Consider the following 16,324-nt stretch of genomic DNA (forward strand, 5'->3'; position numbering starts at 1 on the left):
CCTGAGGATGAATAGGTCAGCTGCTCCTAATCTACAGCCAATTTGGCTTGTGAGAATAGGATTCCAGTGTTGGCAGAACATCTAATTTCTACCAGAAAAACTGCAGAGTTTTAAAGAATACAGTTGTCTCCTATTTTTTAAATGTAGTCAATGGAATATTTATTGCTTTCGGGAGCGGGTGTTTTGGTTCGGGGATCAAACTCAGGACCTTGCCCTTGCAAGGCAGGTGCAGCGCCACTGAGCAAAATTCCTGGCCCAATGGAATATTTTTTCAGTGAGAGATAGAAGTCACATGTGGCCTAATCAGTCACAGGTTTGGAATCTGCCTTAAGTGTTGTAGAGTTCAGATAATGGATTTTGTGGACAATGACAGATTTTTAGCAGGGCTTTGGTGTAAGGGTCAAAATTGAATAAAAGAATGAAAACAGGGCCAGGGATTTAGCTCAGTGATGCTGCTGCCTGCCTCGAAAGCTCAAGGTCCTGAGTTTGATCCCCGTACCAAAAGAAAAGAAAAGAAAAGAAAAGAGAAGAGGTATTTTAATTTTGAATATGTAAATTAACATCTATCTCTCAACCTTAAGTACACTTCCCTCCCCTCCTCCTCTTCCCCCTTCCTCGTAGCCATTATGCTACTCTCAACTAAAAAGCGTTTTTTTGTTGTTGTTTTTTGAAACAGGTTGCTTGCTATGTATTTCAGGCTGGCCTTGAACTCAACTATGTAGTCTAGGGGGAACTTGAGCTCTTGGGGATCCTCTAGCCCCCTGCTTTTAGAGAGCTGGGATTATAGGCATGGGCCACCACGCCTGAGTCAATTAAAAGTATTTTTAAAGCATTGAAAAGTCAAGTGACTTGTAGAACTAGTAGAGAATGCAGCATTTAAATGTTCATGGATGCAATCAGTGATGTCTTTGTCTCCAGCCTGTTCATCCTCTATTCCATTTGTATCCTGTCAGGCTCATCTTCTCAAATCATGAGTCTGAGCACAGGTTTCATTTGACCCTGGAATTTAAGCTTTTCAAAGGTTGCATGCTGTTATGTGGAATGTGAAAGATTGCATCTCTGCTGTTAGGATTGTGTGAGTAAATGGTTTACCATGTTCTGCAAGTTTATTTCGCAAATTCATGTTCACAGTGGTGGAAATGAAAGCTCCTTGAACACAACCTGTTTTCCATTCTTTTGCAGTATGTCTCCATTTTGGTCAGTCACATGTTTCTTTGGCACTTTTTGTCTTCCCTAATGCCTTTCCCTTTCTTGTATTGTACTCTTCATTCTTACCCATGCACTTTTAAGCAATCTTAAAATTTTATTTAAATGTTTAGCTTTCTTAAAGACTTTCTTGACTACCACTACCTGCATTTATCTCTTCTAGAATTTCAAATAATGCTGCATAATGGTGGGTACTTTATTTTGGCCATTTTAGTTGGCATCAATGGTAAATGTTTTTCTGAAGACTATAACAAATTCCAGTCTCAAATTTATTTTTGATTCAGTCATCTGGAATTTTAAATATTTTTCAATAGAAATAGTATTATGTGCTTCTTATGTTGAAATAGGTGGTCTATAGATACATATGCTTTATAGAATGGATAGCAATGCCTGGCTTTAGTGAATATTTAGGTAGGAACAATTTTGGGTTTTATATGTCTCAGGTTTCTGATTTGGGCCTTTTGGCAGCTGGTGTGGTCATTGACCAAAACAGGTGCCTTCATTAGTTTCTCATTGCTGAGGTAAAATACCTGACGCTCACAAGTTAAAGTCGGAAAGGTTTATTTTGGCTCCTGAGTTTGTAGAGATTTCAGTGCATAGTTGGTTGACCCCAAGGGAGGGTAGCATGGCAGAGGGGCATCGCAGAGGAGAAACTGTCCATGGCAGAGCAGGCAGGAGAGAGCACACAGCAGCCTGCTTTCTTTCTGTCCCTTTGTATTCCATCCAGGCTACAAGCCTGTTGATTGGTGGCCCCCACACCCATCGTGGGGCTTCCGTTATCCACACCAGAACTATGCTAAACCAGGTTAGTTACTCCATACCCTTAATCCCAGTACCATACGCCCTAATGCAGCATCATGCCCGCCTGATCCAGCCACCTCTCAAAAGCCCCACCTAAACACAGGAGGCCTTGAAGGGACATCCAGATACAAGACTTAACAACAGGGAAGCCAGGAGATGAAGTGGATTTCTGAGGAGTATGAGGAATTGTTCTGGCATTTTGAATTGCAGGTATCTGTAAGACATTCTCTTGAAAGGTGTTAGGATGGAAGTAGAGATGTGGAATTGTTTTGTTTACAGTGACCATTTTCTTAGCATTTATAATATCCTCTGAATACTGAGCACATATTTTGTGCAGATTGTTCTAGAGGCATGATCACCTAACATCATAGAGATTCCCACTTTCATTAAGCTTGTATTTTCTAGTATGAAGAGATCAATAAAATGTATTAAAAATAAATTATATATTAAATGATTAGCACTGTGAAAAAATAGCAAAATTAGGAGATTTTGTGTGGTGACCTTAAGATATTTAAAAGTTGATATTTAAAGGTGCAGAAATCAATCATGCAGAGATATGGAGAAAAACATTTTAAGAAGGGAATTACAGGTGCAAATGCCTATCATTCAGATACCTAGGAAGTTAAATCTGAGTTTTTTATTTACTGTTGTTGGATCTCAGTGTATTTGCTGGATGACAATAAGTGAAAGGTATGGGTTTAGGGAGGAGGGAAAACTATGCTGGCCATATTTAATAATGTTAGATAGGATAAAAATACAGATTGAGTTTATAACCTAAGCTGCTGATGTACCTAGTTTGTATAACCTGATATAGTAGTTGTATCAATTTGTCTTTGGATTTACAACGTTTGAGTGGTTTGAGACAAGGATCTTTGCTGTGGCTTTTGTTTTCTCAATTTCCTGGCCAATTTCACTTAAGATTGTCAATCCCGTTTTCCTCTTATCCCTCAGTTGAAGTTATCTTAATAATGGTTGGGATTTGTTCAGTGGAATGCTGTAAGAAAAGCTTATTTTCTTTCTGGAACTAAAATCCATGATGATATTTTAAGCACACAATCTTTATTGATTATAGCATAAGAGAAGAGAGATTTTTATAGTTTGGTGGAGGCAGTTACCGGCCCAGGTATTTTTCTTTTCTTTTTTCCTTTTTTTGTTTTGTTTTGTGTATTTGTTTTTTTGAGGCAGGGTCTGCCTTTAGTTCAGGCTGGCTTTGAACTCCCTCTGTAGAGTCCAGGATGGTGTCGTTAAAATCCTCCTGTCAGCCTCCCTAGTACTGGGATTACAAGCATAGGTTCCCATGCCTGGTTTATACTTGTTTTTTGAGACAAGCTCTTGCTGTGTTGTCTATATAGGAAGACCTAAACTAGGTTGGTCTGGAACTCCTATGGAGCCCAGACTTGCCTCCAAATTGAGATCCTCCTCACTCAGCCTTCTGAGTAGCTAGGGTTACAGGTGCTCACAACTTTTACTGAATCTGTTTTTTCTTTAGAGATAGAATCTCACCATGTTGACTAGGCTCGCTTCAGACTTGCAATCCCCCTGCCTTAGCCTCTCGAGTAGTTGGGATTATAGGAACTTGCCACCCTGAGACACCCTTCTAAATGAAATTTGAGTATTCCCTCTTGCAGGACATGTACTTAATGCAACTTGCATTCTCTGCATTGAATTCTAATTCTCTTCTCTGCATAATTGTGAGGAATATCCATATTCCTATCGTGTTCTTAATTTTGCATGTCCCATTAGATTGGAGAACTTTACCAAAGTGCTTCTGAGACTCCAGTAATGGGAGGAGACTTAGCAAAATGACAGCATGACAAGAAGCATGATTAAAAAAAAAAAAAAAAAAAAAAGCATGATTGCCCCCTGGGAGTCAGAATACCTTGGTACAAATGTAGCTGATTGGTTTGGGGATGGATCTGTGGTTTTGAGCAGGACTGAATTTCTAAGTCTAAATAATAGCATAACCAACGTACTCCGCTAATTAGAATTGTAAGCTTTTTTAATATTGAATCAAGTCTGCCTTTTACTTGTATTAGCAGTATAAGATTGCATGTAGAGTTTTCTTATTTATTCCTCCTTTCCCTAATTATAAATTTTTGAAGGGTGAGGGATATTCATTCAATAATTTGGCATGAGGCCTCACTAGGACTGTTTCATTTTTGAGTTTTTGTACTTGTGGATACTAGTCATTTTGCTACACCAAACCCGTAACTTCATCATCATAATAGTGTGTTCTATCTTTATATTTTGCAGTATTAAAGATTGAACCCAGGCCTTACACATGGTAGGAAAGTGCTCTACTAATGAATTATATCCCTAGCACATATTCATATTCTTTATTCTGAAACTCTGTAGTAATTTAGGTAATAAAAAATTCTGATATTGCTGATTTTTAAAAACACTAGGTACTTAGAATAATCTAAAAACTAAATATTTGCAGATTGTGTAAACATATTAGTTCAGTATTTTGTATACTCATCTGGAAGAGATAAGTTTAAAAAATGAGGACTGGAGGGCCGGAGATTTAGCTCAGTGGTTTCACTGCGTGCTGCGCAAGTGCAAGGACCTGAGTTTGATCCCCGGTATCAAAAAAAAAAAAAAAGGACTGGGGATGCCCCAAGCCTACCTCAAAAGTGCACCTGCCTCAAAAGCACAAGGTCCTGAGTTCGATCCGTAGTACAGAGGGAAAGAAAAAATGAAGTAGACGATAATAGCAGATTACTTAAAACCTAACCTAAAGCAACATATTTACAGAGACTTTAGCCATTTATTGTACTTAGAAGAGGAGCTTCTTTTCATAAAATCATTCACTGTGTGTACAAAAATTAAAAATTTAAATTGAGGTCTTTTAAAAGTTGTCAACATTTAAGTATTTATTAAACATTTTAACTTGAATCTAACTTTTGTAGCTCCTTATAAGGCAAATACTTCAGGTAATGGAGTCACATATACAAAATTGTTCTAGGATTAACTGTAGGAGTTGATGTGTGATTGTGTCATGGATACTGTTTGTTCCATATAGAAGTTAAGTTCAGTATAACGAAGTGTTTGCCAAAGTGAGTGTTAGATTTAGCAAACTGAGTAAACTCTATTAGGTGATTGAAAGCTTAAATTCATGTTTTTGGCTTTTAAAAATGTTATTATTGGGGCTGGGGATTTAGCTCAGTGGTTCCGTCGCCTGCCTCGCAAGCGCAAGCACCCGTGTTCGATCCCCAGTACCAAAAGGAAAAAATGTTATTAATCTAATAAAATATACACTAAATCTATCATTTTATGGAGACTTAAAAAAAAGCAATACAAAGAATCATTGAAAGGCCAGGGATTTAGCTCAGTGGATTTTCCGCCTGCTGTGCAACCCCAAGGACTGGAGTTCGATCGTCGGTACCAAAAAAAAAAAAAAAAAAAAAAAGAATCAATGAATCAAAGAGCTAGTTCTGGGCCGGGGATTTAGCTCAGTGGTTTCGCCACCTGCTGCGCAAGCGCAAGGACCCTAGTTCAATCCCCGGTACCAAAAAAAAAAAAAAACCAAAGAGCTAGTTCTTTGGAAGAATAAACAAAATAGATAAAAGGGCTAGGGATGTAGCTTAGCAGCACATTACCTACCTGGCAAGTGTGAGGTCTGGAGTTTGATACCCAGTACCAAAAAGAAAAAAAAGATAAAAACCATCTTGAACCAATCTTACCAAAAAAGAAAAGACCCAAAATCATTGCAGTTAGAAATGAAAAAGCTGGGCTGGGGATTTAGCTCAGTGGTTCTGCTACGTGCCTTGAAAGCACAAGGTCCTGAGTTTGATCCCCAGTACAAAAAAAAAAAGAAATGAAAAAGCTGAAATCACAGTGGACGCTGCCAAAATCCAGAAGATTATTAGCAACTATTTTGCAAACCTGTATGCCAATAAATTGGAGAACTCAGAAGAAATGGATAGTTTCTTAGATACATATGAATTACTAAAACTCAAGATGGTATAAAAACCATGGATAATTGAATAACAGGCAATGAAATTAAAGTAGTAATAAATGCCAAATAAAAGTCCAGGTCCTGCTGGATTCACTGCTGAATCCTACAGGAACTTCAAGGAAGATCTAACACTAATAGCACTCAAACTCTAATGAAATTAAAAGGGAAGGAGTACTCCCAAACTCATTCTTGGAAGCCCCCATTACCCTGATTCCAAAACCAGACAAGAATACAATCAAAAGAGAGGATTATAGAACAATCTCTTTCAAGAACATAGATGCAAAAATCCTCAACAAGATATTGGTAAACAGTGCGACAAGTCATCAAAAAGATCATACCTTATGACCAAGTAGGCTTCATCCTAGAGATGCAAGAACAGTTCAACATATGCATCATTAACAGAAGCAGGGCCCAAAATCCCATAATCACAATAGATGTAGAAAAAGCCTATGGCAAAAATCCAATATCCTTTTATGATAAAAAACCCTGAAGAAAGTAGTGGTAGAAGAGTCTCTCAATCTTTTTTTTTTTTTTTTTGGGTACTGGGGCTTGAACTTGGGACCTTGCTCTTTTGAGGCAGGAGGTGGAACCATTGAGCTGAGCTAAATCCCTGGACCAGGATCTTTCAATCTTATAAATGTAATTTATGACAAACCAATGGCCAACATCATAATAAATGGAGAAAAACTGAAAGCTTTGCTCTAAAATCAGGAACGAGACAAGGATGTCCACTGTCACCACTCCTGTAGTCAAAACATTAGCCAGAGCAATCAGGCAAGAGAAAGAAAAGGAATATATATATAGGAAAGGAACACGTGTTGCAGACAACATGATTCTCTGCCTAGAAGATCCAAAAAATTCCACCAAAAGACTCCTAAAATTACAGTAATAACTAAAGTCAGCTTGTAGGAAGATACAAAATCAACGCACTAAAATCAATAGCGTTCTTATATACCAATAATGATCTCACTGAGAAAGTAATTAGGAAAACAAACCATTCACAGTAGTATCAAAAAAATTAAATAGTTAGGAATTTAACCAAGGAAGTAAGAGACCTCCACAATGAAAACTAGTACAGTACTCTGAAGAAGGAGATCAAAGAGGACATCAGAAAATGGAAAGATGTTCCCTGTTCCTGGATAGGCAGAACCAGTATAGTCAAGATGGCCATACTCCCGAAACTAATAAACAGATTTAATTCAATCTCAACCAGAATACCAACAGCATTCCTCACAGATCTAGAGAAAACCACCCTAAAATTCACACGGCAGGAGAAGAGACCCAGAATAACAAAAGCAAAGCAGGATGCATCACAATTCCAGATTTCAGGTTGCAGAGGTGCAGTGATAAAAGCAGCATGGTACTGGCACAAAAATAGGTATGTGGATCAGTGGGACAGAACAGAGGCAGAGACACATTCAGCTATTTGATCTTTGACATAGAGGCCAAAAAAATGCACAAAGGGAAAGATAGTCTCTAACAAATGGTGCTTGGAAAACTGGCTGTCCACATGCAGAAGATTGAATCTAGACCCATATCTCTCCCTATGCACTGTACCAAATTAAAAATGGATAAAGATGTAAATATTAAAACAAATAATCTACTGGAAGATAAACTAATTAAAACAGTTAAAGACGCAGGCATGGGCAAGGACTTTTTGAACAAAAACCCGAGAATGAACAAATGGGATTATATCAAATTGAAAAGCTTTTGCACAGCAAAGGAAACAGTCAGTAGAGTGAAGAGTCAGCCTACAGAATGGGAAATAAGTTTTTGCCAGCTGTTCCTCAGACAGAGGGCTAATATCTATAGAATATAAAGAACTACAAAATTTACCTCCCCCACATAAAAGACCCAATCCAAAAATGGGCAGCTGAAATGAGTAGACACTTGTCAGAAGTACAATGGCCAATAAATACATGAAAAAATGCTCAACATCTCTGGCCAATACAGAAAAGAAAATTAAAGCAACATTGGCAAAAAACCAAAACAAACAAGCAATATTGAGATTCCAGGTTGCCGCAAGAAGAATGGCTGTCAGAAAACAGTGACATGTGGGAGAGGCGGAGAGGACAAAGGGGCCCTTCTGTTTGTTGGCGAGAACGTACGCAGGTGTAACCACTGGAAATCAGCATGGAGAGTCCTCAAAAACCAAAACTAGAAAATCTATTTGACCCAACTGTTTCTTCTTCCTGAAAGAGTTAAAAATGTCATATTAGGGCTGGGGAATTAGCTCAGTGGTGCTGCTGCCTGCCCTGTAAGTGCAAGGACCCAAGTTCGATCCCCGGTACTAAAAAAAAAAGAGTCATATTACAGTGATACATGCATTCCCATTTTTATACCAGCACAATTCATGATAGCTAAACCTTGGAAGTGGCCTGTATGTCCATCAGCAGATGAATGGATAAAGTATGGTGTTCATTTATGCACACTGGAGCACTATTCTGCCATAAAGATAAACTTGAGTTCTTTGTAGGAAAATGGATAAATCTTGATACCATAATGTTAATGTGAAATAAATCAGACACACAAGCTTAAATAACACAATGTTTCTCTTATATGAGAAACCCAAAATGTAAATAGAGAGCAAAATAAAAGATAGATAATAGAAAGTAGAGGAATAAAATTTTTTCCAACGGGAAGGGGAGCAAAAACTGGGCGGGATGGCATGGAGGGAAGGGATGAGAAAAATTGAGATGTGTTATGTGTGTGTACCAACCACATGAGGAGTGTAATATTTAATGCAAACATGCACTAACACTTTTGTTTTCAGTTTTCATCATTTTAACTACTTAAGAAAATGTATTTTAGTAGCATTATATACATTCATGTTGTATTTATCACCAGTGTCTATGTGTAGAAATTTTTTAATGTTCCCAAACTAATTCTACTAACAATGCCTCTCCGGCTAATGAATTAACTTACTTCTGTTTAGGCTTTTTGCTTCAATTTATAGTGGCATCTTTAGACTGTAGTTCCTGATACATTTGCTCATTGTTAGCTTTTCCATAAGTGAATGTAATTGGTCTTTTTTGTCTTGATGTAGCCTAGCTCCTTGTTTTTGGGTTTTTTTTTGTTTTGGTACAGGGGATTGAACTTGGGACCTTGCTTTTGGGAGGCAGACGCCGGAACCACTGAGCTAAATCCCCGGCCCTGTTTTGTTTTTTGAGATAGGATCTCCCTGTGTAGTTCAGGCTGGCCTTAAATGCGCTATGTACCTCAGGTTGGCCTCAAATTTGTGGCAATCTTCCTGCCTCAGGAGGAATTACAGGCATGTGCCACTATGCCAGGCTTGATGTGTATAGTAGATGATGATTTTTGAACTCCTATATGAATATATTGGGGTGTTTTGCTTTATCCTAACTTTTATTGTTTTCATCAAAATTATATTCTTTTTACCTTTGTTGCTACTTTTTAACAACTCTAATTGTGGGTTGTTTTTTTGTGGTACTGGGGATCCAACTCAGGACCTTGCGCTTGTGAGGGAGGTGCGGTGCCACTGAGCTAAATCCTCGGCCTGGGTTGATTCTTAAAGTACATAATTAAGTTATTGAGGTTATTGCAATAAAACAGTATTGTGCTGGCTTTCAAACTTTCGGGCAGAAAATTGGAACAAGGTTAGGAGGGACCTATATATACAGTCTTATTTCTAGTAGTCTTATTTCTGCAATGTAGTAATAAGTCATTTCATAAGATCTCTGCAGCATTTAGAGGGTCTTGCCTTTTTAATATAGCCATTCTTCTATGTTTTTAATTTCATGTCAAGTGGTAGAGCAGTAAGCCTGATTAGAACAGTTGTCTGTCATCACCCCCCCCCCCCCCCCCGTTTATTTATTTAGTTTTTGAAGATGATGTCTTGCCTAGGCTAGCCTCAGACTTCTGGGCTCAAACCATTCTACTGCCTCAGCCTCCAAATAACTTACTAAAGACATAACACCACTTAACACCACTTAGCCTAGCATAGGTTTTTTTTTTAAGATAAAAATATTTCATAGATTTATAGTTTACATGTGTTTCTCATGTGCTCTTTTTTTTTAAATTTCATCTTAGTTTACTCAGATGTGCCTTACACTTTTTTTTTTTTGGGTGCCTTACGCTTTTGAGGGAAAGTTTCATGTAAATTTAACAAACTTTCATATAAATTGAACCTGTTCTTTGACGATTGAAAGGATTGTTGCCTTGATTTCTGAATTACTTTTGAACATGAGACTATTTTTTGCTAAGTACAAAACTAGGAACTTCCAGAATTAGGATGCTTGCTTTTTAGGTTTTCAAAGTTCGTGAGATATTTTAAAGCTAGTGTTCTTAATATTATAGCTAAAAGAAACCTTATATCTCGTGCCATCTTCTCAGAGATAACAATAAAAGATGCCTCACCCAACTCTCAACTGGCGGAGAGGCCAAAAGACTGAAAGTAGTATTTTGTCCCTTACAGCAGAGTATGACCGCTCTGACCACTGTATTACTGTGCTGTGTGAATGACCTCTCTTCTGCATCCTGTTCTCCTCTCTCTGTGTGCATTGTTCATTTGTGTTTGGCCTGTGTGATTCCTTAAATGTTCTTGCAGCTGTGTACTCTTGGTATCTGTAGTGTGCCACATTTACCTGTACCCTGAATGTGTTGACTCTCAAGAGGAAGCATTTCTTTTTTTTTGGTACTGGGGCTTGAATTTGGGACCTTGTGCTTGCGAGGCAGGCAGTGGCAGCACTGAGCTAAATCCCCAGCCCAGGAAGCATTTCTTACTTGATGAACGGAATATACCCTCCTGTCTCTCCAAACTGAAACAATGCTGAAAGAAATTTTATTTTAGTTTCAAAATTTATCAGGATTTCTTTGCATTAAAATAAATAGCATTAAAACCACAATGTTTTTTTCTTCAGAAATCACTGATTTGTTTTAGGGTTCTTTGGCTGTTTCTTTGTAGGATTATTCATTTAACCCTTTTTTTTCCCCCAGTAAAGACTACTTAATTGAACCATGTAGAGAGATGTAAGCTCTAAGAATGCAGAGAAGCAAAAAACTGTTACATAAGCCAATCAACAGGAAATAGGAATAGTTTTGCCAGCTCATCTTTTAAACTGTAATAAGTGGAATCATTTTTTTCCTAATATGAGAATGGAGAAGTATGTGTGGTCTTTGGATCTTCTTCCCATAATTGTTGGGAACGATTTCTTTGATGTTTTAAATAACCCTGAAAATAGAAGGAAGGCGGAGCCTGGGGCTTTTTCTTTCTTTTTTCTTTTTTTAAGAAGAAATATGGTTTGGAAGAAGCATTGCTATAATCAAATCACTTTTATCCTTTTTGGTTACCCCCCCCCCCCTTAAGTTGTATAGAAAATATTTGGGTAGGAAACTGGTCATTCACTTATCTGTTACTTCCTAATAACAAAAAACATACCTGTTTGGGTTTTTTTTCTTTAGTGGCTGACAGAACAAATGCGATGTGGTCTGAGGAACGATATGACTATGAAAGGCTTCCAAGAGAACGAGTGCCTCCTCGGAATGACCCCAGTGTAAGTTCCTCCTACACACAGAATCACGGAGAACCTAGTGTGTAAGTTAACCTGATAGAGCAAAGCTTGGCCTAGGAATATCTTCAAGTGGCAGAAATTAACTAATACTTCAAGTTGAAAAATAGGCCAAGCTTATCTCTTAAAAGTTAGAAAATAAAGGACATTTTATTTATGTAGAAAATCTATATTTTATGTTGTTTAAACTTCTAGAACAAAGAGTTTATATTGCTGGGTGTGGTGGCGCTCACCTGTATATCCCAGCACTTGGGAGACTGAGGCAGGAGGATCACTGCAAGTTCAAGGCCAGCCTGGGCTACATAGTGAGTTCAAGACCAGCCTGAACTGCCTTGTCTCTAAATAAACAAAACAAAACAAAACAAAACAAACAAAAAGTTTATATTGAATTTAATTTGTGAAGATTTAGCATACAAAGGTCAGACCATCCATTAGTAAGTATTTGAGCATCTACTCTTGTTATTGGCTATCACGTATTTGTCTCTGTTCTTAAAAATGTTTATGGATTGAATATATGAAATTGTAAGAGTAGACTTTCATTTTAGAGGAAGCTGACTGTCTTCCTGGAGCAGAAACATGTTACTGTCCTTAGTTAGGGCTCCTGTGGGGTGCTTCCCTTGGTCAGGCGGCCAGGCCAGTGAGTAAGAATGCCTTTAGGCTCAGGCAGGGAGTTTGCTGTCTGTCCTCCTGCTTGTCTCTGGCTCCAGGAGTTGGGAATTTTGAGCTAGGCCTTTATCCTAGGAGTTTGCTGTTCTGCTTACTGTTCCCAGTACTCTATTTAGTACTCAACAGGAGCTCAGTATTTATTTATTTCTTTCTTTCTTTTTTTCTTTTTTCTTTCTTTTTTTTTTTTTTAATTCTTTTATTGGTACATTGTAGGTATACAACACAATTACATTTCTCATTGGGAATTGTACCTTTACATAATGCATCTTGGTTCTTATTTTTTCCCCATGCTTAGCCCTCCCTTCACGCCCTCCACCCTTCCCTATTTACAAAGACTTTATTTCCATTTCTCATCATTTTTCCTTTCCCTTCTTTCCTTTCCCCTGCCCCTCCCACTACCCCTGCCCCTTTGGACCTTTTCTTCCTATTTTACATTATCGATTATTCATTCTAATCATTGGTACATTTTAGGTATACAATATAATGACATTCATCATTGCAAATTTGCACCTTTACATAGTCTCTCTTGGTTCTTATTTTTCACCCTTGCCCAGCCCTCCCTTCAACCCCTCCAGTCCTCCCTATTTACAAAGATTTTGTTCCTATTTTTCCATTTGCTCATATTGATCCCACTCCCTTCCATCCTTTCCCCGAGCCCTCCTACTTCCTTCCCCTTTGCCCCTTTTCTTCCTATTTCACATTACCTATTATACATTTAGTCCTTATTTACACTTTCAGTTTCTCACACCAGAGAAAGTATTCGGTATTTATTCATGTGTGTCCTGTTTATTTCACTTAAGAGTATGGCCTCAATGTGCATCCACTTAGCTATAAATGTCTCTAATTTCTCGTTTTTTATGGCTGAGTAGTACTCCATTTCATTAAAAAAAACCACATTTTCTTTATCCAGTCTCCAGTTGATGGGCATTTGGGCTGTTTCCAAGTTTTAGCTATTACAAACTGCGCTGCTATGAACATGGGAGCACATATATCACTGTGGTATGATTCTTTTAATTCTTTGGGGAAGATCCCCAGCAGTGGAATAGCGGGGTCAAATGGGACTTCCAGTCCTAGTTCTCTGAGGTATCTCCATACTGATTTCCACAGTGGTTGCACCAGTCTACACTCCCACCAGCAGTGGAGCAGGGTTCCTCTTTCCCCACAGCCCCGCCAGCATTTGTTATTGGTTGATTTCATGATAGCGAGCTCAGTATTTATTAAATGAATATGGAATTCTCTCTCTCTGTCTCTATCTGTTTGTCTCTCTTTCTTCCTCTGTGGAGGCCTAAGGGAAGCTTTGGGGAGGGGTGGTGCATGCCTGAGATTGCAGCACTCTAGAAGCTGAGGCAGGAGGATTGAGAATTGGAGGCCAGCCTGGGCTAAGGAGCAAGGCCCTGTTTCAGAAATAAGAAGCAGCAGGGGTGGGGATATAGTTCAGTGGCATCATGCCTGCCTGGCAAGTGTGAGGCCCTGAATTCGATCCCTGGTCTCCCCCCAAATAAAGAAGTAGAAGCACCAGCAGCAGCCCTTGACTTCTGCCGAGGCCTTTCTAAGCACTAGGCCAATTGGGTTGTGGTGATGATGTATTGAGATACCATGAGTCTGGTACACAGCATCAGAGGGCATAAATACTTGTTTATATATAAGTTAGTGTTTTCTATTTACAGCATATTATTTATTCATATGACTCCCTTAAGTGGTCAGTGTCTTTTTCAGGGTTGTCATTGGCCTAGATTATAGCTTACATTGGTATTGATACAAGGTCATCTAAGATGGAAAAAATGAAGAGGTTGTTATATTTCAGGATGGGCAGGCTAACTTATTACCATATGTCATTTTTCCAGGTTAATATGTAGACTTCATGTTTATAATCAAAAACTCAATATTTTAATTTTTTTTTTTTTGATACCAGGGATTAAACTCAGGTCCTTACGCTTTTGAGGCAGGCAGCAGAACCACTGAGCTAAATCCCCGGCCCTTAAATTTTTTTTGACTTGATAAAATTTTTGTTTTTAAAAACCCCTTCAATATATTATTATTTTATTTGTTTTTGTTTTTCGGTACCGGGGATCGAACTCAGGACCTTGTGCTTGCAAGGCAGGTGGCAGCACCACCGAGCTAAATCCCTGGCCCCTTGACTTGATAAAATTGACAGTTTTCCTGAAGGGTGAACAAATGATGTAGGTAAATGTGATGTAGAAGCAGGTAAGGGATGGGAAGAAACTAAATTTTAAATACTGTATTTCAAAGATATGTAGAAGAATTTTCTATTTGGTTACGTCATCAATTGGGCACCCACCTGTAGGGCTGTGTGCTGTATTACCTGAGCAGCCCTGTGTGAGAATAGGAAAAGCTGGTGGTTTTATTGATTTGAGATTGCAGGATGAGGCTGTGGAGGGTCTGACTGAGAATCACTGAGGTGATGTACTACGTGGTGTGGGCTGATGCAGGAGAGTAGGTGAGGAGGGGGGTCAGTGAGGCTGGCGGTTGTACACGTTTGTATCTCTAGTTACACCTGAGGCTAAAGTGGAAAGATGGAAAGTTTGAGGCCCCCTGGGCAACTTAGCCAGGCTCTCAAAATTTAAAAGACCTAGGATTGTCATTCAGTAACAGAGTATATCTAGATTCGATCTCTTAGTATGAGCAAACAACAACAACAACCACAACAAAAAAACCAAAATGGGCTGGAGGATTAAGGCTGTGAGAGGGGTTGAGGGACTGAAGGCTCAGTGAAGTTGAAGCCACTGTGTGGCAGAAAGATAGGCAGTTGGTTTTTTAAGAGCATGGAGTTTCCAAGCTAGGAAAGTTCTGTTTGAAGTTGTGTGTGGTGATGGCAATAGGCACGTGGTATAAGATACTGAAATTAACAGGAAGAAAATTTATGAATAGATTTTTGGCTAAATGATTTAGATCAGAGGTCCTCAGTTTTATATTTATTTATTTATTTAGTGTCAGTGATCGAACTTAGGACCTTGAGGTTGGGAGTTTGTGAGGCAGCCGTGGTGACAATGAGCTAAACCCCCGGCCCTTTATATTATTATTTTCTGTTTATTACGGGAAACGGGTTTTTTTTCACTTCAAAAAATATTTTCAACAATAATGAATAGTAAGGAGATAATGTTTTCATGAGTGCCTTCATAACCAGACTAGATGTACCCTGAACTGTCTAAGATAAATCTCCCTTCCTGAAATTCTCTGGCTTCTTGGTTCCCCCTGGAAGAGGAGGAGCCTTGATTGCCTTTCTTCTTTTTAAAATCACAGAACCTGCCCACAACTTGTACAGATTCATTCCTCTTTTCGTTCTTTTAATTCCACTGTCCCCTCAGCCAGCCTCTTCTCGTTTATAAGCCTTTCTGTACTTCCAAGTCCCTCCTCCCAAGGATTCAGGTATGTTTTCCCCCCTTTCTGGTGAACTTAGAGCCTTATTTTCGTTAGTAATTTAAAGCTCCTCTTCCCCTCAAGACATTGTGCCTTACAGGTTACTCTTGGAAATTACCAGTTTACCTTCAGTGTTGGACCTTCATTTTAATTAAATATAGCATAGTTTCGCAGGGTATTTTTGTTGTTGCTGTTGTTAAGTTGATCAGTGATATAGATCCTTTCTCAGAATGTTCTTAAGCTATAAATTAAAGATACACAAAATGGGTGCAGGCGACTTATATTTAAATGTCAGTGTGAACTACAAAATAACCTCATTTGTGACACAATAATATGTACTTCAGTAGATGGGATTAGTCAGATTTAGATTTTCATTCGTATAACAATAGTCAATTTACAAGGAGGAATGGTTTGTTTTGGCTTAAAGTTTTGAATGTTTTACTGCATGACAGATGGGATCTGTGGCAAGACAGTGTATCTGTATTTATGGGTGTGTGTGCCAGAGCAAAGCTGCTCACCAAGTAGCAAGGGAGCATAAGGAAAAGAAGGGGATCTGGGCCCCACAGTCCTCTTTGAAGTCATGACCCCCAGTGACCTAACAACCTCCCCATAGGCCTTATCCACTCACCTCTCTGGGGAACCACTCTTTACCACATGGGCCTCTGGGACAGGTGGAGGGCAAGACTGTAGCAGTGAGCCATCACCGTGAAGAGTTGGGGTGGGCCTTCCATTGCCATAATTTCTATAGTAGGGATGTAGTTTGAGATCCTTGTAACAGCTAGCAGTA

The 16,324-nt window shown here is 38.7% G+C and overlaps 1 protein-coding gene across 20 annotated transcripts in view; it reads left to right on the forward strand.

The window, feature by feature from the left end:
* Positions 1-16,324, forward strand: part of Pphln1 (periphilin 1) — a 150,800-nt gene that overhangs the window by 14,167 nt on the left and 120,309 nt on the right. For all 20 annotated transcript variants that reach the window (XM_087200201.1, XM_087200202.1, XM_087200204.1 and 17 more), the window contains exon 2: positions 11,387-11,478. In XM_087200201.1, the coding sequence (XP_087056327.1) occupies positions 11,407-11,478 (72 nt within the window). In that variant the 5' untranslated portion in view covers positions 11,387-11,406. The remainder of the gene's footprint in view (positions 1-11,386; positions 11,479-16,324) is intronic.

The sequence above is a fragment of the Heterocephalus glaber genome, unplaced genomic scaffold (genome assembly GCF_053883595.1).
Source record: "Heterocephalus glaber isolate CG9 unplaced genomic scaffold, H.glaber_assembly_v1.0 deba00001733, whole genome shotgun sequence".
Classification (NCBI taxonomy): Eukaryota; Metazoa; Chordata; class Mammalia; order Rodentia; family Bathyergidae; genus Heterocephalus; species Heterocephalus glaber.